Source organism: Neofelis nebulosa, chromosome 14 (genome assembly GCF_028018385.1).
Source record: "Neofelis nebulosa isolate mNeoNeb1 chromosome 14, mNeoNeb1.pri, whole genome shotgun sequence".
Lineage (NCBI taxonomy): Eukaryota > Metazoa > Chordata > Mammalia > Carnivora > Felidae > Neofelis > Neofelis nebulosa.
Window position 1 is genome coordinate 45,537,628 of NC_080795.1, and position 22,699 is coordinate 45,560,326.

The window sequence follows — 22,699 nt, forward strand, 5'->3', positions numbered from 1 at the left end:
TTGTTTATTTTATTTTTGTTTATTTTACATTTATTCATTTTTGAGAGACAGAGAGCACAAGCAGGGGAGGGGCAGAGAGAGAGAGAGAGAGAGAGAGAGAGAGAGAGAGAGAGACATAGAGACATAGAGACATAGAATCCGAAGCAGGCTCCAGGCTCTGAGCTGTCAGCACAGAGCCCGACGCGGGGCTTGAACTCACAAACCGTGAGATCATCACCTGAGCCGAAGTCAGACGCCCAACTGACTGAGCCACCCAGGCGCCTCTCCATATTTTTTAAATAACATAACTTTTCTTGCTCTTTCTTGATTGTTTACTTAAGAGTATAATTTATTAATGCCTTACAGTTGAAAATTATATTTGGCCAACTTTCACTCTCTCCTCCTATCATACTCTCAATATTGTTGTATCAAGTTTGATTAATTAATGCATCTGGGTTTTTTTTAGAATTAACATACTTCTGTCTATAAATATAATTCGTGGTACACTTTATTGTATACTGACTAGTTATCATTTCCTTTATAACATTTGTTTTCCCTGTATTTAATACTGTGTTTTATTGTTACTACATTTTCCATGTACCTGTTACTACTTCACTGTTGTCATTTTGGGGATTCCTGTCACTTTTCTCCTGCGTTGGATCCTTTTGTCTCCTGGATCCCATATTTTTCTTTATTGTTGCAAGTGCTGTGTGTCTGTGTGTGGAACACATTTCTTTATTGTTAAGCATATATTATTTGTGGTGTCTTTAATATTTATATGATTTTAATTATAAAACAAATTACAGTGGGCTTATGTGATAGGAAATAGTCCATATAATTCAAATCTAACTAATTTCATTTCTTTATTTGGAATTTAGAAACGTCTTTTAACTTTTAAGATTGAATGATATATTCTTGAATTTAAATATTCTTGAATTCTTGAATTAAAATTTTAAAACTATTGAAATGCATACAGTTAATTTCTTTAAAAGGTTTTAATAAACAATTTTTATGCATTGTGTTACAGGAAAAATACATATATTAAATTATATTTTCTATTTGACTTCATTTATGACTTCCCTTTTGCAATCATTTTGTATTTAGTTTCACATCATCATTCCTTCCTGATGTGTATTTAAGCAAATTATTGCTCAGCAGCACATGCATTCGTACATGGAAGTGGATGGAATTGCTGTGGTCTCAGAATGCTGCTTTGGAATCTACACTGATTCTAGGTCCCTGGGAGAACACCTGGCAATTTTTGCTGGTTTGAAAATTCTGTGTAAAAGTTTTATTTTTAAAAAGTTTTTTTTAAAACATTTGCTTTTTTTTTTTTAACATTTATTTATTTTTGAGAGAGAGAGAAAGAGTGAGCGAGCGTGAGTGGGGGAGGTGGGGCAGAGGAGAGGGAGGCACAGAATCTGAAGCAACTCCAGGCTCTGAGCTGGAGCCCGACATGGGGCTCAAACCCACAAACTGTGATGACATGACATGAGCCGAAGTCGGATGCTCAATTGACTGAGGCACTCAGACGCCCCTGTGTAAATGTTTAAAAAGGAAGGATATTTCTCTTGCGTGCTCTCCTCCATCATTCTATCTCTGTGTCTGTGTGGCTCACTTTTCATAGACCTTGGTAATAATAGTTACTGTGTGGTTTAGAACACCTGCAAAATTATAGAACAAGTTGAACATAGAACATATAGTTGAATATAGAACTTATATGGAATATATAGAATATAGAAATATAGAATATAGTTGAATATTCATAGTTGAATATAGAACAATATAGAACAACCTAAGTTGAGAACTCATGTATCATGTACTATGACTCTTTACCCCTACCATGTGGCAATTACTTTTCTAGATACTGGAGTGTAGTTGAGAGCAAAAGTGACAAATACTCCTTACTTGATATTCCATATATTTCAGTGGAGCTAATAATATTTTACCAAAAAATGCATTTGCAAATACAAAAATGTATTTATGGATGCACATAATCTGCAGATAAGAATGGGATGTTATACTTTAGTTAAATCCGTGTGTTTCTTTTTATCAGAGAGAGACTAAAATACTTGACTAGGATGGAATTGCAACTTGTTACACTTCAGCTTTGTGTTTTATGTCAGAATGTTAGCCTGTGTTTCATCTAGGCAGATCTCTCTCTTGCTTCTGAACGTTTAACTTTGTAATTTGCAGTGATTTATTGAGTGGTTATAATAATCCTTCCTTTAACATCATGAATTAAATTTGTGATATAAACAAAAAGGGAGATAATACTCTGTTCTCATGACCAATATAGAAATTGCTCTTTGCTAATAAATAAAGCTTCTTCTTATTAAAGACAGATTCACTTTTAATGAGGTACAATTCATATTCCATAAAAATCACTGTGTTAAAGTACATAATTTAGTGGTTTTTAGTATATTTGCAAAGATGTGCAACAATCACCATTTTCTAATTCTGGAACATTTTCATCACTCCCCAAAGAACCACATATCTATTAGCAGTTCTTTTCCATTCTTTCCTCCTCCCAGGCACTGGCATACACAAATTACCTTTTTTCTCTATGGTTTTGCCTGTTTTAGCCATTTCATGTAAGTAGAATCCTACAGTATGTGGTTTTCTGTGACTGACTTCTTAGCACGTTTTTAAGGTAGTGTAGCATGAATCAGTACTTTAGTCCTTGTTGTGCAAAAATAATTTTCCATTATATGGCTATACGACATTTTGTATATCCATTTAGCAATTCATGGACATTTGTGTCATTCCCACTTTCTGGCTATTATGATTACTGTTTTGGAAATTTAGCTACAAATTTTTGAGTGAACATATGATTTTAGTTCTCTTTGTACATACGCAGGAATAAAATTGTTAGGTCATATTGTGACGGTATATTTGCTTCCTGAGGAAATGCCAAAGTGTTTTTGAATGTATTTGCACCATTTTATGTTCCAACCAGCGGTATATGACGTCTTGAATCCTCCACATCTTTGTATGCACCTGTTAATTTTGTTAGCTATCCTACTTGGTGTGAAGTGATATAAAGCTTATTATTTTTATGAGGAATTAAAATAATTTTAAAATCTTGATTTTTAGGTGCTGTACTCCTTTGTAGTGTACAAGGACTAGCAGTTAATATTGACCCAGTCTTATATACCTGGCTCATTTATCAGCCTCAGAAACGAACCAGTAGACATATGCAGCAGGTGAGAAATTTTTATAATTTATTCTTTTAATGAATAAATCGTTTTCTGTTTTCTCAGTCATTTGTTAAAGGTCTATATTGTTTGTATTGATTTTTTTTAATTCCTCTGTCTTCCACTCTTCCCCTTTCAAGCAGTTTTACTACTTCACTTCTAGACTGGAAACTCCAGCTCAAAGTGGAGTTTCATTGATTACTGAGGTGGATTTTTATGCAATTGCTTATAAAGCAGATATGTTAGAGAATAGTTCAGGTAGTCCTGCTTTAGTGGCCTGTTTTCTCTCATAGTGCCTAGATGTTTGTTCTGAGTGTCTGATACATAAGAATTGCATACTAATAGCTTTAATTTTCATTATCACTGTATTTCTTCTACATCTTTAGGTTTATTCAACAAGCATTCATTGGGTGCCCAACCCTTGGATTGGGATGGTTGGTGCAAAAGAGTTGGGATATGCACTTGTTTAAAAGAGTATAAATTACAAGGGGCGCCTGGGTGGCTCAGCCGGTTGGGCGTCCGACTTCAGCTCAGGTCATGATCTTGCGGTCTGCGAGTTCGAGCCCCGCGTCGGGCTCTGGGCTGATGGCTCAGAGCCTGGAGCCTGCTTCCAATTCTGTGTCTCCCTCTCTCTTTGCCCCTCCGCTGTTCATGCTCTGTCTCTCTCTGTCTCAAAAATAAATAAACGTTAAAAAAAAAAAATTTAAAAGAGCATAAATTACAAAGTATAAAACAGCTAATTGTATTTTCTGAAATGCTTAAATATATTCTCTGTGTCATGATTCTTAAATGTAATTCTGACAGAGTTTACTCCCATTTTAAAGATGAAGAAATTGATGCTAATTGAGATTTGTTTCCCTATTGTCACACGTAGTAAATGGCAGAACTAAATATTTTTTCAGGCCAAATTTATGCTATATTGCATTTTCCCATTAGACTTAATTGTAATTTTGTAATATTCTAATTGGAATAGCTTTGCATCTTTTTTTTTTTAAATATGGAACACTTCATGAATTTGCCTGTTATCCTTGTGCAAGGGCCATTCTACTCTCTGTATTGTTCCAGTTTTAGTATATGTGCTGCCAAAGTGAGCACTGTACCTTTTTTCCAAACTTGATAGAAAAATACACAATTTTATAATTACACAATACAACAACAAAAAAATTACCTGAATAGTACAATCCATGGCTCAAGGAGCATCTTTTTTTTTTTTTAATGTTTATTTATTTTTGAGAGAGAGAGAGAGTGCAGGAGAGGGGCAGAGAGAGAGGGGAAAAGAGAGAGAATCCCAAGCAGGGTCTGTGCTGTCAGCACAGAGCCGGATGTGGAGATCAAACCCACGAGCTGTGAGAGTAACCAGAGGTTGGGTGGGGGGCGATTAACTTGATAAAAAAGTGACCTTTAGTGGTTTTATCATAGAGCCAAGTATGAGAGACTGTTAAGAATTGGCACCCAGTTCATAAAAGATTTTTTTTTTTTGTAATGCGAAGTGTTTGAGACTTTATCCTGAAGGGTAAAGAGAAACTATAGGAAACTGATATAAAGAAATTTGAGAAGCATCTGGGTGGCTCAGTCAGTTAAGCGTCTGACTCTTGATTTCATCTTAGGTCATGACATCACAGTTCATGAAATTGAACTGCACATCGAGCTCTGTGCTGACAACACGGAGCCTGCTTGGGATTCTCTCTCCTGCTCTCTCTGCCCCTCCCCAGCTCATTCTCTCTCTGCCTTTCTCTCTCTGAAAAATAAAGAAACATTAGAAAAAAAGAGTTTTGAATTTTAGAAAGTTTACTCTAACAGAATGTTGAATTAAACTAAAGAAGAAATACAGAGGTAATAAAAATTACTACACAATTCTCAGTATTAGACACTCAGAACAAACATCTAGGCACTATGAGGGAAAATAGGCAAGTAAAATAGAACTATCTAAGCTAGCCTCTAATGTATCTGCTTTAACCAGCAATTGCATAGAAATTCACCTCAATAGTCAATGAAACTAATGTCAGGGAGAATGTGAGAAATATTTTAATTGTAAATTATTTTTGCGATACAGTTGACATATTAGTTTTCAGGTGATGATTGTTGATGATAGTTACTGGTAATGATTTGATATTTGTATATACTGTGAAATTATCACCATAAGTTTGGCTAACATCCATCACAACACACAGTTGCAAATTTTTTTCCTTGTTATGAGAACTTTCAAGATTACTCTTGTAGCAACTTTTAAATACACAATATGGTACTATTAACTATAGTCACATTGTTGTACATTACATCTCATGACCTATTTCTTTCATAAGTGGAAGTTTGTACCTTTTGATCCCTGTCACTCTTTCATCCCCACTGCCCCCATGAGTTTTTTGTTGTTGTTTGTTTGTTTTAGATACCACATAATATAAGTGAAATCATATGGTATTTTTCTTTCTCTTAATTATTTCACTTAGCCTAATTGCCTTATTAGGTCCATCCATGTTGTCACAAATGACAAGACGTCCTTCTTTTTTATGACTGAATAACATCCCATTGTAAATTCTTCGTTGGTTACTTTATAAGTGATGGTAATTAGGTCCAGTTCACTAGAGCTATACCTGAAGGTCAGATAATGTTCTAGCAACTGAGGTAAATTAAAAATTCATTTGATTGATACCAAGCACCTTTATTTATTTTTAATTTTTTTTAATGTTTATTTTTGAGAGAGAGAGAGAGAGAGAGAGACAGACAGAGCATGAGCGGGGAAGGGGCAGAGCTAGATGGAGACATAGAATATGAAGTAGGCTCTAGGCTCCAGAGCTGTCAGCACAGAGCCTGATGCAGGGCTCCAACTCACAAACTGTGAGATCGTGACCAGAACTGAAGTTGGATGCTAAACTGACTGAGCCACCCAGGCACTCCAGATACCAAGCACCTTAAGATTTTCATATAATTTTATTTTGATTATACTGTTTCATAACAGTTTGAAATTAAATGTAAATATATATTTAAAAACATGTTTTTGAAAGTTCAAAAATTATAGTTTTATTTAAAAGAAAAACTAATAAATACCCATAATCCTATTCATTCAGAGTTATGAAGAATACTGGTATAAATACGTTCATAGCTAAATCTTTATGTTTTTCTTTAAGTATTCACTTAGAATATATTTTGGGGAGGTAATTAGTGTTTAAAGCCATGTATATCAGCATATTTTGAAACCTTTGTTATATTGCCACATAGCTTCCAGGATTACAGTTTACATTTTCGCTAGTACTTCATAGTATTAATACTTTACTACAATTCATCATATTCTTAGCTACTATTTTAGTCTTACATTTTTTTTTAACATAGGAAATTGAAAGAATAGTGTAATTGATCCCTATGACCTTATCAGCTAGGTTTAATAATTACCAACTCATGGCTACTCATCTTCACTTTTAAAACTCTGTTGGGTGAAAAAATGCCAATATTTAGTAGTGAGAAAAATAGAGAAAATGGATAAACTCACATAGTAATGTTATGAGTGAAAACTGATGAATTGGCAGTATCTAGTAAATTGAAAATAAGCATAGCCTGTAACCCCCAAATTGCACGTTTGGATAAAACTGTGGTCTTAACAAAAGATCCTAAGGACCCTGAAGAGTTGTGTATAAGCCTTTCTTGCAGTATTCATTGCAGTAGTACAAGACTGGAGACAACCTGAATGACCGTCTCTAAGGAAGTGGATAAATAAAACACAACGTATTCACACAGTATGATAATTTATTAGTAGAAATTATACGATAGGTCTTAATATGGATGTCTCAAAATTGTATTTAATGCAAAAACCAAATTTCAAAGGAAATATGCAATATGAAAGCATTAATGTATATTTCTCCAAAACTACCCAAATAAATAAATAAATAAGTAAGTAAATGGTGTATACATATGAGTGTGTGTGAATAGGGATAGGTGTAAAACATTTCAAGGTTTATATGAGGATCATAATAGTGGTTGATTCTGGGAGGAATGGGTAGTTGGTTCACAATTGGAGGGTATTTTAGCTTTCCCTGCAATATTTTGCTCGTCTCTAAAAAACAAGGAAATATGATAAAAATTTTAACAGACAGTAATTATTGGATATAATGGAATGTGTATGTTATTTTATTCTTAATAATTTCCTGGGTGTTTTTTTTTTACATTTATTAAATTAATAGAATTTTACAGGAAAAACAACAGAAGATTTTAGGTATTTTCGGATCATGGAATATTGATGCTGCAAGGGTAGGATAAATCTGGGGCTGGGATACAACTAATATTTGAGGAAATATCCAGTACCAAAAGGTAGAAGAATATTAGTAGAACAATGGGAGTTTGCTAAAAATAGTTTATTTTGATATTTTGAAATATTAAAATACTGGATACTCTGTATCCAGTATCTCTTCTTGCCTGACATATAGTGTGTACATTAGCAATCATTCAGGAAATATTTATGGAGGGTCTTTTGGATATCATTGTAGATATTTGGAATACAGTTGCATAGAGGACATATCAGAGTCTTGCTGTCTTGTTAGGAAGGGTTTTTCTTAGGGCTTTTAATGTCTCTTTGCCTATGTGAAAATGACCCAGTTTGAGTCACCCAAAAGAATGATTTTTTTGTTTGTTGTTGGATATTACCAATATTATGGCTTTCATGAATCTCATCTTTGAGCTATTTTAGCTTGAATTAAATATCACCCTATGCTTAACATAATTTTTCTCTAATATATTAATTTGAATCTGAACATGAGTGTAATCTTTTGGAATACTTAGTCATATTCCAGGTTTATAAATGATGGCCAAGATATTCAAGGGATTATGGAATCAGTAAATACTACCACCTAAAAGGAACTCCCATATTTTATAGTTGAGTAATTTTAAATGCATTAAAACTTAAGGGTATGTTGAACTTTTCTCATCTTGGTCTTAAGATACTATTTCCTAATTAGGTTTATACAAATATTATCAGTTTTACTAAATAATATGAAAGCAGCTACTGTACATTGTAATGTTTCCCACAATATATTTATCTTTCCATTTTCTCATTTTCACCTTTCTTGTCCTTTTACTTAGCTTAAGTAGCAACTTTTAAAATAATTTGCCTTTTCCCTATATTTCATAACTTGATTGATTGTAATATATAGATAATGTACTTGTGTTCTGATTGGAATATTTACTCACATTAAAAGTAATATTAAATAATTAATATAGGTTGGGTGGGACATAAAGTTGGATCTTTTAAAAGTATGATTGTTGTGCTGTTGAGAGTAACACTAGACTGCACTGCAGCCTGACCAGCCCCTCCAGATTTACCGTCTGAGGCAGCTGTATTACAGTTATCATCTGTTGTTTCCCAAGCTGCAATTTCCTTCTCAATTTGTGGCTAAAACCCAACATTGGATGATTGTTTTCCACCCAGTTCAACATTGATCTTTGATCCTGCAGCAAACTTAAAAAATACCTTTTTTTTCTTTTTTGCCAAAAATCTGACAAGATTGTATTGGGCGTCATCAGCAGTAACATCAGACTTTATTTCACTGAGTAAAGATGAAACAGCTGCTTTATTGTCCAATTCAGCACTCATGCATTCAATATAGGATCATAATGTTTTCCAGCTTTCTCTAGCTACAGATACTTTTCTGTGTTTTCTAAATATGCTGTGGGTATCACTTTGTCAGATAAAACGTAGAAATTTTCAGCAATTCTTTATTAAGTTGAACTGTAACATATAATCACTTTATAGATATACCTAAAAATATTTGTTGAGGGTAACTTTTTTCCCCTACTAATTATAATTCTCAAAGTTAATTATAGTTTTGATTTGCCTTTGACATACTATCTTTATGCTTTTTACCGAAATTTATTTTAACTTCCATTTATTTCCAAGCTATCTTATTTTTTCACATAGAATTGTAATTTTACATTGAAATTGTTAAGTGTCCCTGTGTGATTTTGTGTGTATAAGAGAGACAGATATGAAGAGAGAGGGAGGAACTGAGGGAGGGACACATTGATTAATTTAAAATAGCAAAGCTTCAACACCATTTATGAAGGACTTTCCTCATTGTTACCATGTTTAACCTTCACTGCTTCAGAAATAGTAAATAATTTCAGTGTGTTTTTTTGCCTCTCTCCAGCAGCCTGTGGTAGCTGTTCCTCTTGTTGTGCCAATTAGCAGAAGGAAAGAGGATGAGGTGTCAGTTGGAAGTGCACCCCTGGCAAAGCAACAGTCATATCAGGCCTCTGAATATGCCAGCAGCCCTATAAAAACAAAAACAATAACAGGTATGTGTCACAAATTCTAAAAGGTCTGTGATTTTACCCTGTCTCTGAGCTAATAAGATATCAAGTTATCTGGGCCACAATTTCGTGAATTCTGGACATGAGACTCCTAGAATGGAGACAAAAGACTATTATCTTACAGTATTAGCAGTAACTAGAGTATTACCTTTTTCTTGTGTCACTGTCCTAATCCTAATTGCCACAGGGTGGCACCAAGAAGTTCAGATGATACCTATAGTCAATGGATTATGTTACAGAAGAGGAACCCTCAATTAAGGGAACCTGCATCTTTTATAATGGGTAGAAAGCATGTCTGCCATTTTCTCTAGAGGGAGACACTATTTGTATCTTGCAAGGGTGTAAGCAAACTTGCCCTTTGCTCAAAAGGGCAGTATCTCTGCCTTTTGAGGCTGAATGCTATGCAAATATCCTTGAAAGGACAATTGGGAACAAAAGCACTCACTGCTTCCACTTTCAAGACATTCAAAAACACTAGAGACCAATAGAGAATTGTCTCCTGATAGTATGTTCTTTCTTAAGGTGAATTCTTGCAAAACACAATATATCTCAATTTTCTACCTCTCCCTTCTCTCATTTTCTCAGCTAGATCATCTATGCAAATACAGAACATAAATATTCTTCCATAAGACAATTGTAAATTTCCATTTGTGTAACAAAACACTTTATCATTGCATTTATAATTTAAATTACATGACACAGACTATATACGAACTATGATCATAGATTGTTTATGTATCTTCCTTCTTGAATGCCCACCATTTTTGCTTCTCTGGAAACCTTGGTGACAGTGCTGTCTTGAGAATGCTGTGTGGTAACCATTTTCTTTGCATAGAATTAAGTTTCAAAAGTTTCTGTTCTATTTTTAATTAGAGTACACTGTTCCTGTTTGAGTTTTAATTTAAAAAATGTTTTATGAGGGGTCCCTGGGTGGCTCAGTTGATTATTTTTGATTTCAGCTGAGATCATGATCTCATGATTTGTGAGATCGAGCCCTGTGTTTGGCTCTTTGATGGTAGCATGGAGCCTATGGGATTCTTTCTTTCCCTCTCTCTCTGCCCATCTTCCACTTGTGCGTCTGTGCTCTCTTGAAAAAAGTTCTATGATCCTTTGTATCCACTTCTAAATGAAGTTACCACTGTTTCACTCATTATTTATATTGCATCATAAACTGTAATGAATTTGGTAAATGAATTCATAGCCTTTTACACATCTTCTTTTTACTCTTACTATCTTAACCTTTAAATTGTATAGTTCAGTTAGTGTTAAGTATATTCACATCATTATGAAATGCACATTTTAATTTTTCAACTGGATTTTACAGTGGAGAAATGTGAGAGTTAACTTATTATGCCTGAATTCTTGTTAAAATGAGTTTTTATTTTTGTAGTTTCAGCCTAAGTTAGTCTTGGTCTTAAGTTCATTCCCAACGCTTATGTAGTATTTTTGGCACATGAAAGCCAACAAAGCTTGGTGATCCTGCACTGGGCTTGATTTCACGTTGTGATTATTCAGCAGGAAGCAGACATCTTCCCCCTCCAGTCTCAATTAACCAGTATTAAATAGTTGGCTACAGGAGGAACATATGTTTGATGGTTGGAAATGTGTTGACAGCAGAACAATACTATTTCAGTGCTATAGGCACATAGGGCAGGCCAAGCCAGGATAAAAGTATGTCTCACGTGAAGACAATATATTATCACAAAAATCTAAATAATATTCTAGAGAATCTATTTTGAAAACTAGGAACCCCCTAAAAGGTATGACATGTGTTTATCCTATGTTTTGGAAATGTTATGAAAATTAATTTGGAACTGTTGATGACAATGTCTGTAAGGGAAACGAAAAATTGAAAAAGCAGGATGCTCCATAAGTGATAGCTTTTTAAAAAATACTAGCTATTTTTATCTTACATGTTTATATATTACTTCTCTAGTTCAAAGTACTATAAGTGCACTGTTAAAATAATAGAAGGTCTTTTAATTTGACTTCTTGAATACCACCAAGATAATAATACATTAAGACATCTGTTAATTAATGATGTAAATTTTAGTAGATCATGCCACAATTTATAAGTATGGACCTTTAGCTTCTGACCATGATGGTATAACAGGGACTAGATTTATATTTCTGCTATAAATAAGAAACTTTTCTAAATACGTGGGAGAAAAAAAAAGGTTTCTAGACATTAGAGAATATGCAGTACAGGACTGTGATTCATTGTAAAAGAAACAAAACAGTCAAGCCCTAGAATTGCCCTGGCTTTCTTGCTAACAGCATGCTCCAGACCATAGAGCAGGGTGCAATATATTAAGCTGAGCTCAACTGTCTTGCTGAATTGAAGTTTAGGGAGGTAGAGTGACTGAAGCATTAGGAGGTGGAGATGACTGCAAATCATGGAATACAATTCTAGAGAGAGAGAAAGTAGTGTTCTCATTGAATATTTGCTAAATAAATAGTAAGACATGCATGCATGGGATGAGACTCTACACAGTTGGGTGAAAGATGACCAAGGAACTGTGGTCTGAATGATTCCCAGAGCTCACACAGGGCTGGAAGGCATTCAGGTCCTACTGTCCATAAAATGCAATCCCACTGATTATTCAGGACATTCAATAGGGATTCCAGAAAAGCCATGCCTCCATAGTGTTCATAGTGGACATAAAGTATCAAAAATGTAAAGGCTACCCTCGACTCACTTTAAACAGTTTAAAAAAGGCTCTGAAGCAACAAAAACAGTGAATAAGTGCTGGCAAAATGAAGCCCAACACTATTATGAGGAATATAAGATCCAGACATGTAACAAGTTAAAATCACAGTGTAACATATTCAATCAAAAGCCAAAGGAGATGCAAAGAAGTAGGAAACTTTGACCAGAAAAAGAAGCCAGTATAAATAAAGAGATGGCATAGATGATAGAATTAGTAAGTATATTAAATACTTGTACATTCAAACAGGTATTGTAACTAAGTTAAAGTATTTAAGGAGAGATGAGTACATTTTGTAGGGAAATGGAAGATATAATAAAGAATCAAGACCAGCTCTAGAGTTGAAAAATATATGTGAATGGAGAAACTGGGTAGAATTAGCAATAGAGTATACATTACTGAAAAAGAAATCAACCTTGAAGACATAGCAATAGAAACTTGCCAAAATGAAGCCAAATGAAGAGCATAAATGGAAAAAAAAAAAGTGTTCAGAACTTTAGTTGATGGGGGATAATTTGGATAGAGTAGGTCTCACTGAAAGTTTGACCACATACTTGAAGCAGGTAAAGGTAAAGGAGGGAGCCATGCATGTATCTTTAGAAAAAATCATACAGGATTGTATATGTATCTTGGAATAAATTATCCAATCTAACCCCTTAACTTTATAATTATGGAGATTGATTAATAAAGAGGTCAGGCAACTTATCCAAGGTTAAAAATGGTTTAGTGAGATTTTTTCCAGATTATGTATTTAATTCTCACCCACCCCCCCACCCCCACCTCTCCTCTGATAACTGTCAGTTTTCTATAGTTAAGAGTCTTTTTTTTTTGGGGGGGGGGTTGCTCATTTATTTTGTTTTCTAGATTTCACATATGAGTGAAATCATATGGTATATGTCTTTCTCTGACTGATTTATTTTGCCTAGCATTACACTCTATACCTCCATCCATGTCATTGCAAATGGCAAGATTTCATTCTTTTTGATGGCTGAGTAGTATTCCTCTGTGTGTGTGTGTGTGTGTGTGTGTGTGTGTGTGTGTGTGTGTGTGTATACACATATATACACATACCTCATCTTTATTCATCAGTGGATGGAATAGGTGATGGGGATTAAGGAGAGGACTTGCTGTGATGAGCACCCGGTGTTTCATGGAAGTACTGAATCACTATATTGTCATCTGAAACAAATATTACACTCTATGTTAACTGGAATTTAAATAAAAACTTAAAAAAATAAATCTCTCAATATGCATATTTATATTGCTTCTTGATTTATAAAGGAAGAATAATAGGTTAAACTATTTAATCCTTTTTGAAAACTCTTTCTCAGTTTGATCACTGTTTTACTCTGTGCTTCACATTCCAGTTGGGAAATTTTTTTCCAGTGCTGTGTGAGGTGCTTTGATGAAGCTATTTAGCAGATTATGGAAAATAACACTTGAAAAGTATGTAGCACCCTGGTGACTTTCAGTAGCTAGCATATTTTTTTCAGTGTATTAATGAACCTGTAGGAAATTCTCTCTCTCTCTCTCTCTCTCTCTCTCTCTCTCTCTCTCTCACACACACACACACACACACACACACACACAAAGTTCCAGATTATCGTAGTCATTCTGTGAATATTAGTTGCCTTTCATTTCTTAGAGGCAAAAGAAGCCCTAAAAATCAGGTCTGTGCAAATTTAGTCATCTACTATTTTACCTCTAATATGCAATATGTAACTGGCTAACTTCAGGGCATTCTTTTTGTCAAGAGATTACTCTAAATTTTCAGCCCAGTCCCATAGGATGAAAATAGTGAAGAATTTTACATCAGAGCTACCAATAAGGATATGATGGGAAACACCTATACCTCTGTGATGAGCATGGAAGATTCTGCCACTCTTTAATTGGGTGTTAATTCAGTGTTAAGTTCCTGGATGACACTCAGAAGTGAAGTGCTACTGCTGACATATTTTTTCTTTCTTAATACATATTTTTAAGTATATCTCACAACCATTGATGTGTTTCAAAAAATAAAAAATTTATGATGTTTCAGATGTTTACATTTTTTGTCAGGAATATGGAAATTTAATCTTATTTAGTTCTCAAAGAGAATTAAATATGAAAATCGTGAAATTTTAAAAACACTTTGTGTATATTACAAATCGAGAAAAACTGCAGAATTTTTTAAAGAATGTTTGACAAGGAACTTAGGTTATCAGGTAAAATATCCCTAATTATATTTTTTTCTGACCTCATTTCAAAATACAGTATGTTTATTTAATTGCTTTTTTAAGTTTATTTATTTATTTTGAGAGAGAGAGAACAGGGGAGGGGCAGAGAGAGAGAGAGAGAGGGAGAGAGAGAATCCTAAGCAGGCTCCACGGTGTCGGCACAGAGCCTGACACAGGGCTTGAACCCACGAACTATGAGATCATGACCTGAGCTGAAACCAAGAGCTGGATGCTTAACTGACTGAACCACCCAGGTGCCCCTGAAAATATAGTATTTTTAAACTAAGCAAGAGTTAAACAATGTAGTTATAATAATTAAGGTTGAGTTACTTTTGGCTGAAAATATCAGAAAACTCTCAGTAACAGTAGTTTAAACAAGATTGAGTTTTGTCTGTCATGTGAAAGCTTAATGGTAGACACCGCAAGGTGTTAAGGCTCTCCAGGGTCAGGTACTTTTTTATTCTGTTACGGGTGGCCTTTGTTACCAGACTTGACTAACTGTCCACAATGGATGCTTCAACAGTATATCGTATCTGCATTTTAGTGAGCAGAAATGAGAAACAATAAGTTGCCTTACCTCTTTGAAAAGTATACAGATGTTCTACACTTCAATTTTGCTACTATACTCTTGGCCAGAAACTACTCGTGTGATCATACCTAGAACTGTATAGGGTCTCAGGAGTGTAGTCTGTACTTTTAAAGGCCCATATGCATGACCGAAACACTGGGCTCTAAGAAAAAAAGAGAATAGATACTGCAGGTTATTTAGCAGCCTCTGCCACAGAACTTAAAATGGAATACCATAAGCTGGAGCTTTGGGAGAAAGTAGAAAATATTTTCCTTTAAATGAGACTATCAGAAGACAGTGTCAGTGAAAGTGTTGTCATGTCTGAGATGTTGCTTAGATTTTTCACAGTGAGTTATAGAGGCTTATGAGTCATTGACATATGGATCATACACAATCAAAACCACAGAGTGTATCATCTCCCGGGGAAAGCATACACAGAAAAATGAGAAAAAAAGCCCCAAATTAAATTCTGAGCAACTATTTATTTAAAGATTAAGGAGAATGAGCCAATGGAGAGATTGAGAAGCATTATTCTGAGAAGTAGGCAGTAAAGGTGTATGCATATGCATGTATACCTGTGTACATATGACATATATATGACATAACTGAACAGCATTTCAAGATGAGGGTGGGTAACTGCCTGGTACACAGTAGACTCGTCAAGAACAAAGAGGCAGAAAAATTTCACTTGGCCTGAGGAGCTTCACTTATTTGGAAATGAATGGGATTTGAAACAGCCACAGTGTACCCCACTCTGTCAAGAAATTTGAGTATACAGACACTGGTTATGTCTTGGGTTGTGGTCTCCTGGTTCGTGGGTTTGGGCCCCACATCCAGCTCATAGCTGTCAGCAAAGTCACCTTTGCATCCTTGATCCCCCCTCTCTCTGCCCCTCCCCTGCTTGTGCTTACTCTTTCTCTGTCTCTCAAAAAATATATAAAATTTTTTTAAACATTTTTAAAAAAAGAGTTAAAAAAATTTTTTTTTAAATCATTTTGTCCACAGGCAATGTAACTTGTAGGATGGCTTTAAGTGGTGAGATTTCCAAGTTTTGCTAGTAAGAATTGCTCCTGAAGGCACTGATGTATTTTGGATTCTAATTTTAAGAATTGTGTGTTGTAAATAAATACAATATAGTTATCCATCTAAAGGTGTTTAAGTCATCCTTAATTTGATTAAACTTGAATGTTCAGTAGGTATGTTCCTAGTTATAGGGTGAAGTTAGTATTAATGTATGCAAAATAAATTTTTTGTGGACTTATGTATATTAGAAGTTGCTCACTTTTAATCATGTAGTTTAGCATAAAATTCCATTCCTTTGTGATTAATTAGGTATTTAATTTCATTGGAAAATATTAAAGCATTGGAAAACATTGCATAATATACAATTGATTTTATTCTCTCAGGGATAAAATGTGGTTTAAAGTATATTTTCCCCTTTTGGAATAGAATAAGGTTTAGAATAAAATGAAGTATATCTAATGAAGTACATAAAAAAAAAAATTGGAAAAACCATCCAGAAAGTAATCAGAGAACTTAAGGAAAATATACATTTACTAAATTGCGTTTTTCCATTTGTATTTTTAAGAACCATTATTTTTTATTTCTAAATCTAGAATTTATGAGGTAAAGCATTAACAGTCTGTAGAACTTGACATAAAATTGAGTATTTGAATTATATGTTTATTTCTAAGCTTATCTTCCTAAAGAATTTCAACAGATGCCATATTATAATGTTATATCAGCCATAATAGTCTAGATGGTTGTAGCTATGGAGTATTTTTAACATTTTGTTTTTTTAATGTTTCATAACATATCTATGCATCATTTGATGATATTCTTTTATAGACATATCTGGTAATTACACTACTCACTTGGTACTACAACATACCTGAATTTCTTGCATTGCTAGTTTTGATATGAGGACTCCTCAAGTAAATCATCAGTTCATAAAAAAATGTAATTTATACTTTTTTAGTGTGCCTCTTGGTGTGTTTTATAGTTAGTGTTTTATAGTTAGTGTTTGTTCATTAATTCCAAAAATGTGTTGAGTTTTTTAAGCATACTAAGTTTATTGATTTTTTTAAAAAAATATATTACAATTTATGTAGCATGCACATAATTCTTTCCCTCTTGGAACTTTGATTCTTGAAAAGTATATGTAATTATTATTCATATTTGTACCTTCTTGGCTTATTTTTAATTTCTCTAGGTCTTGTATAGCAGACGACTTATTTAGGTATGATTTCTTTTAATATGTCCAATTTTACTCTCATTTTTTACTTTGAAAGTAGAATATAAACTGTACTAAATTTTCTCAATGGAGATGACTTTAGAAGGTAAAGTATTTTAATGCTGAGAAATTATTTTTATTATTTTTATTATTTTATTTATGAGTCTAAATTATTTAGACTACAAAGGAGAAAAAAACCCAGAAAAGCAGTGTTTTTGGTTTCCATGAACACATCTGAAGCAGGCTCATATTTTGTTAAAAGCATTACTAAACAGTAAGTGATTAAATTAAAACAAGTACAGAGAACACAACCTGGTTGCAAATAGTTCATCTTTACTAGCCTTCACCTTTTTTCTTAGTGCATTCCTATTTGGCAAAAATCTTTGGGCAAGCATCTGGAGTGTACCATTTATTGATATATACTTTAATATGTGTATCACTATACTAGTATACTATAAAACACGAAAGATAATTTCATTAACATTTAAGTGTTTTTATTCTGATAGTTTTAATATATCAATAATATATCAATATGTCAGTAATATTCCAGTGAGACTAATATTGTGCTTCACTTCTTAAAATAAAATTTAATACTGTGTTGTGAAAACTTAAGGTTTAGTTCTTAATTCAGCTTGTTTTAATAGTTGATTTTAGTGGCTGACATCATTGAAAAGCCACCTCACTGAGATACATTATATCCTAGAGGGAAAAGACCATCATTAGTGCACTGAGGACACTTATTTTTTCAGTCCTACCCATTTTGTCAAAGGCCTTTGTTGAAATAAGGGTGGTAGATTTCCATCTTCCTTATATCAATAAGGTAGTCTTCCAACTTAATGGGAAAGTGTTGCCTTTTTCTTTTAAATAAATTAGTGATATCTTTAATCCATAGGTATGTCTGTTATATAGGAATCTTTTGAAAATGTATATACAAATTATGAGGATTAGTTAAAGGTAGAGAACAAAATTTAGAAATCTGATGAACTTTGTGTATGTAGGTAATATGCCACAATTAATTTAAAGTCAATGAAAGATTGAAGGGCCCGTGCCAATTTCTTCTTGTTATTGAATGTCTAATTTTCCTCCAGTATATTTAGCATTGTGTTATCTGTAGCCTTCTGACATAGGGATGGACCTCAATGTAATCCTAATTTACTAAATATTAACAAACTATGTGTCTTTCTCATTTTTAGATAAAAGTAAACATGAACAGACATTCTCATATTTTTCCCCAGAGCTCAATAGATGGTCTTACAGTTTTGCACACTACATTATTGGAACTCACTGCTATATTAGGATGTTGTTACAACATGTAAGTTTAGGGTTATCTGAAGGAAGTTCCTTATAAGGCTCAGGTGGGAGAGTGCCAAGGAGCCTGGTTAAACTGGGAAAAGTATTGACTAACATAGTTGAAGAAATCTTCTGGAGATGGAGATAAAATCAATAGCATCTCCAAATATGCAAGTTCAGGCAGTGTCATAGAGACAGTGACCAGTGGATGTGATAATGGAAGGAGTGAGAGCCAATTAAGCAAGACAGGCAGTAAGGTTGGATAGTTCTTGAAGAAGTAAGGTTGTGAAATGGGGAGGTAAGCTCCATGATATGCTTGGGCATTTTGGATGTAGGCTGTGTAATATATTGTGAGGGCTGGGCAGGTACACCTATTAAGAATTGCCTGGTTTTCCTCTTAATAGATAGGTGACTCTTTTAATAGGGAAGAACACATTTTTAAATTAGGATTCTGATTGCAAGAGACTGAAACTTTTAAAATTTATTTTAAATTTTAAAAAGCAGGAATATTTTGTTGATTCGCATAACCAAAATGGTAAGAAAAGCAAAGATCTTTCCTTTGGAGTGACTTCAAAACAGAGACTCCATACCATCGGGATTCTGCCTTTTTTGTTGGTTTAACTTTTTTTTTTTTTTTTACTGAACATAGGTTTCTTGGCTTAGCAGTGTACGTGGCTGTGGTTCCTGTGGACTCACATACTTAATTCTCTGTGATCAAAGGGAAAGATCTGGTCTAGTATCTGTTGAAAACCTACCTGAGGCGGATTTTGTTTGGCCTCTCTTAGATCATGTGCATACATCTTAATTACTGTGGCCCGGGAGGTTAGGTACTATGATTGGCCCAGTTGCAGCCCAAGTTAGGTCATATATCCTCTTCTGTGTTTAGGAGCATGAGATGTTACACCAGAAGATGGAAGAGTAGCAGAAACATGGCTCCTGGGAATAATTTGTGAGGCAGGCAGGCATTCTAGTTTATGTCCACTAATTTTTCATTTTCCAATTAGTCACAACAGGTTTAAAACACAAAATGTTGATTATATAACACTTAGACTAAATCACATTCACAGATTTGTGTTTTGATAGGATGAGGTAAATGGTTTATGAAGGTATTGCACATATGAATTAGGAGCCCAGGAGAAAATCTAAACTTGAAAGCTACAGGATGCATAAGAAAGATGGCTGCCTACAGCAGGTTTCATGTTTCTTTATCTAGAGTTTATTCATTTGGGGTAAAGGAATTAGGAAGTGTTTTTGATGTTCTACTTCAGACAGTTTATTAATTTTACAACTTTGTTTCATTATAAAGAACTTTTTCTAGTGATTCATTAATTTGAGCTATCATAAGATTTCAAAAGCATGTCAGTTAATTTTGAAGTTCTTTGAGAAAATGTTGTGATGTTAATAAGTACATTGAAAGGTTTTTGAATACAGAGTTCTTTGGAAATAAGTTATTTTAGTTTTTACATGAACTGGCAAGAATTCAGCTAAAATTCAACCAAATTGTTTTGTATGCAGTCTTCCTCCCCCCCCCCCTCTTTTTTAGCAGTCAGAACAAGATTATAGTTTCCAGATGAAATTCTGAATGTCACATGGTGATGACATATATTTTCCTGGTTGGCTCAGCATGAGATGCAATTTTGCATGCCATGTCACGCTGACTTGCAGAATCCAAAAGCCATTATTTCCCAAGGGGCTTTCAAGAGTGATAGTATCGAATGTAGTTTGTATTTTGATGAAAAGTCTCAGGCATTATTGCAGTTTCTATGGCAAGTTGCTTAAAGCTTTATATACTCTCTAAACTCTAGAAATTTAAAAATAGTCTTACTATGTAAAAATCACTTTTTCTTCAAGTTATTTAAATTTATGTTGCCAAATTAAGTTGCCAAAAATAATGATCAGTGTAAGATACGGATCAAGTTAAGAAGGTATGGTGGAAAAACCAGTAGATTAGAGACCAAAAAAATCTAGCTTTTGATCCTATTCCTACTCCCATGTCAAGCTAACCTCATACACCTGGATTTTCTTCATTTAGAATATGGTAATAAGTATACAAACAAAAGCTCACAGATTTAAGTATTATTATAAGACTTAAATAAAGTGGCACCTGGGTGCTCAGTTGGTTAAGTGTTGGACTCTAGATTTCAGCTCAGGTCATGATCTCATGGTTTGTGAGTTTAAGCCCGGCATCAGGCTCTGCCCTGACAGCACGGAGCCTGCTTGGGATTCTCTGTCTCCCTCTCCCTGTCCTTCCCCTGCCTGTGTTCTTTTTCTTCTTCTCTCTTCAAAAATAAATTTAAAAAATAAACATTTTAGAGGAACCTGGGTGGCTCAGTTGGTCAAGTGTTTGACTTTAGCTCAGGTCATGATCTCGCGGTCCATGGGTTCAAGCCCTGCATCGGGCCCTGTGCTGACAGCTCAGAGCCTGGAGCCTGCTTCAGATTCTGTCTCCCTCTGTCTCTGCCCCTCCCCCACTCACGCTCTGTCTCTCTCTTTTCTCAAAAATAGATAATAAAACATTTTTAAAAATTTTAAAAATGAACATTTTTTTTAAAAGGAAGGTATGTGGAAGTTCTAGAAAATGATAAAAACACATTCAGATAGAAAGTAAATTTCACATTTTTTTATGTTTACATTTTAAAAGGAAAGGTATAAACTCTAAGCAAAGTGAAGCTTATTGTTTTATCTAGTTCCTTCCAGGGTAATTTTATATTTTCTTTTCTCTGTTTGATATTAATCATCTTATTAAATTTTTTTTTTCAACGTTTTTTATTTATTTTTGGGACAGAGAGAGACAGAGCATGAATGGGGGAGGGGCAGAGAGAGAGGGAGACACAGAATCAGAAACAGGCTCCAGGCTCCGAGCCATCAGCCCAGAGCCTGACGCGGGGCTCGAACTCACGGACTGCGAGATCGTGACCTGGCTGAAGTCGGACGCTTAACCGACTGCGCCACCCAGGCGCCCCAGATATTAATCATCTTAAAGTTGCCTTGAAGGCCAGTATTTCCATTCATGTTTACATAATAACACTTCTTTCACACTGATGATCTATGCTACATTTGTCTTGACTGAGTTGCTTTGTTATACCAGTCTCCCCTTCCTCCCTCCCTCCCTCCTTGCCTTCCTTCCTCCCTTCCTTCCTGTCTCACATCCAGTTGTCTACATTTCTGTTTAGGTATCTTACAGGCCACTCAACCACTCAAGCCTAATGTGTCAGATCTGTACAACTATGTACCCCACGCCCACCACCACCATTGACCATGTTATTCAAGGATGAAACTTTGAATTCAGTGGCTTTTTTCTCCTGTCCATTCTGTTCATATGCTGCATCCCAAATCAGAGCCACATAATTTCTTGTACAGAATAATGTAAGGATGTCCTAAATAGTTTCACTTGTGTCATTTCCAAATTATCTCATCATCTGTTCTCAGTTACCCTAATCCATTGTCCAGATGACAGCAAGAATCATCCTATTACAAATCTAAATTGGATGATTTTATTCCCTGCTTAAAACACTTCAGTAACTTCTTATTGCATTTGAGATAAAATCCAAACTCCTTACCATGGCCTACAAAGTTTGACCTGATTTAGCCTCTGTCCTGTTCTTCCATTCATCATTTGTCATTTTTTTTTTCTTACAATGATCCTCTTTCTTCAAACACTCCATGCTTTTTCTTGCCTGGGATCTTTTGCATGTGCTGTTTCCACTGTTCTCATTGCTCCTGCACCCCCCACATACACACTAAAACACTCAAAATGGAAGTATTTTTATTTTATGTACAATGAATAGGCATTACAGTAGGTATCTTGGAGGACCCATTCAAGGTGGCTCACATAATCCAATTTAATGAAGCCCATATTCTTCCCATACTGAAGGAGACCCTGGAGGCACATAGTGACACAGTATTTCCACATCAGACTTTGCCGGTTTGTGCAGATGGGACAGGAATGACAACCCAGGCCAAATTTCCTTGGATGGCCACAGTAGAGCTCCTGGTGACCCATCTTGCTCTCTCAGATGGAACAAGGCAAAAGTTCATTGCTCTTTTTGTAGCTATGTACCCTTCATACTCCTAGTCTTAGTTTAAATGTTATGCTTTCAGTAAAACCTCTATTCAGTCTTTCTCAAGTAGGTCTGTGCCACTCTGCCAGGATTCCCTACCTTAGCACCTCTTTTCTGCCCTTGTAACACCTACCTTCTTGTCTTTCTCTTAGT

General features: G+C 34.7%; 2 protein-coding genes and 1 non-coding gene across 13 annotated transcripts in view; 1 reads left to right on the forward strand and 2 right to left on the reverse strand.

The window, feature by feature from the left end:
* Window positions 1–22,699, forward strand: part of VPS13B (vacuolar protein sorting 13 homolog B) — an 805,543-nt gene that overhangs the window by 336,027 nt on the left and 446,817 nt on the right. For 10 of the 11 annotated variants that reach the window (XR_009253621.1, XM_058699594.1, XM_058699595.1 and 7 more), the window contains 2 exons: window positions 3,076–3,185; window positions 9,308–9,455. Coding sequence is in view for 10 of the 11 variants with exons in the window: in XM_058699594.1 (XP_058555577.1) it covers window positions 3,076–3,185; window positions 9,308–9,455 (258 nt within the window). In the remaining variant the exon portion in view is untranslated. The remainder of the gene's footprint in view (window positions 1–3,075; window positions 3,186–9,307; window positions 9,456–22,699) is intronic. The other variant, XM_058699590.1, reaches the window with a different exon arrangement.
* On the reverse strand, window positions 4,168–4,271 carry LOC131495201 (U6 spliceosomal RNA). Its single transcript, XR_009253831.1, has one exon. It is a non-coding gene; the product is annotated as a U6 spliceosomal RNA (small nuclear RNA).
* Window positions 9,631–22,488, reverse strand: LOC131495039 (small ribosomal subunit protein uS14-like). Its single transcript, XM_058699804.1, has 2 exons — window positions 22,318–22,488; window positions 9,631–9,684 (listed from the first exon to the last, which is right to left on the reverse strand). Exons 1-2 carry the CDS (start codon window positions 22,486–22,488, stop codon window positions 9,631–9,633), a joined length of 225 nt encoding a protein of 74 aa, XP_058555787.1.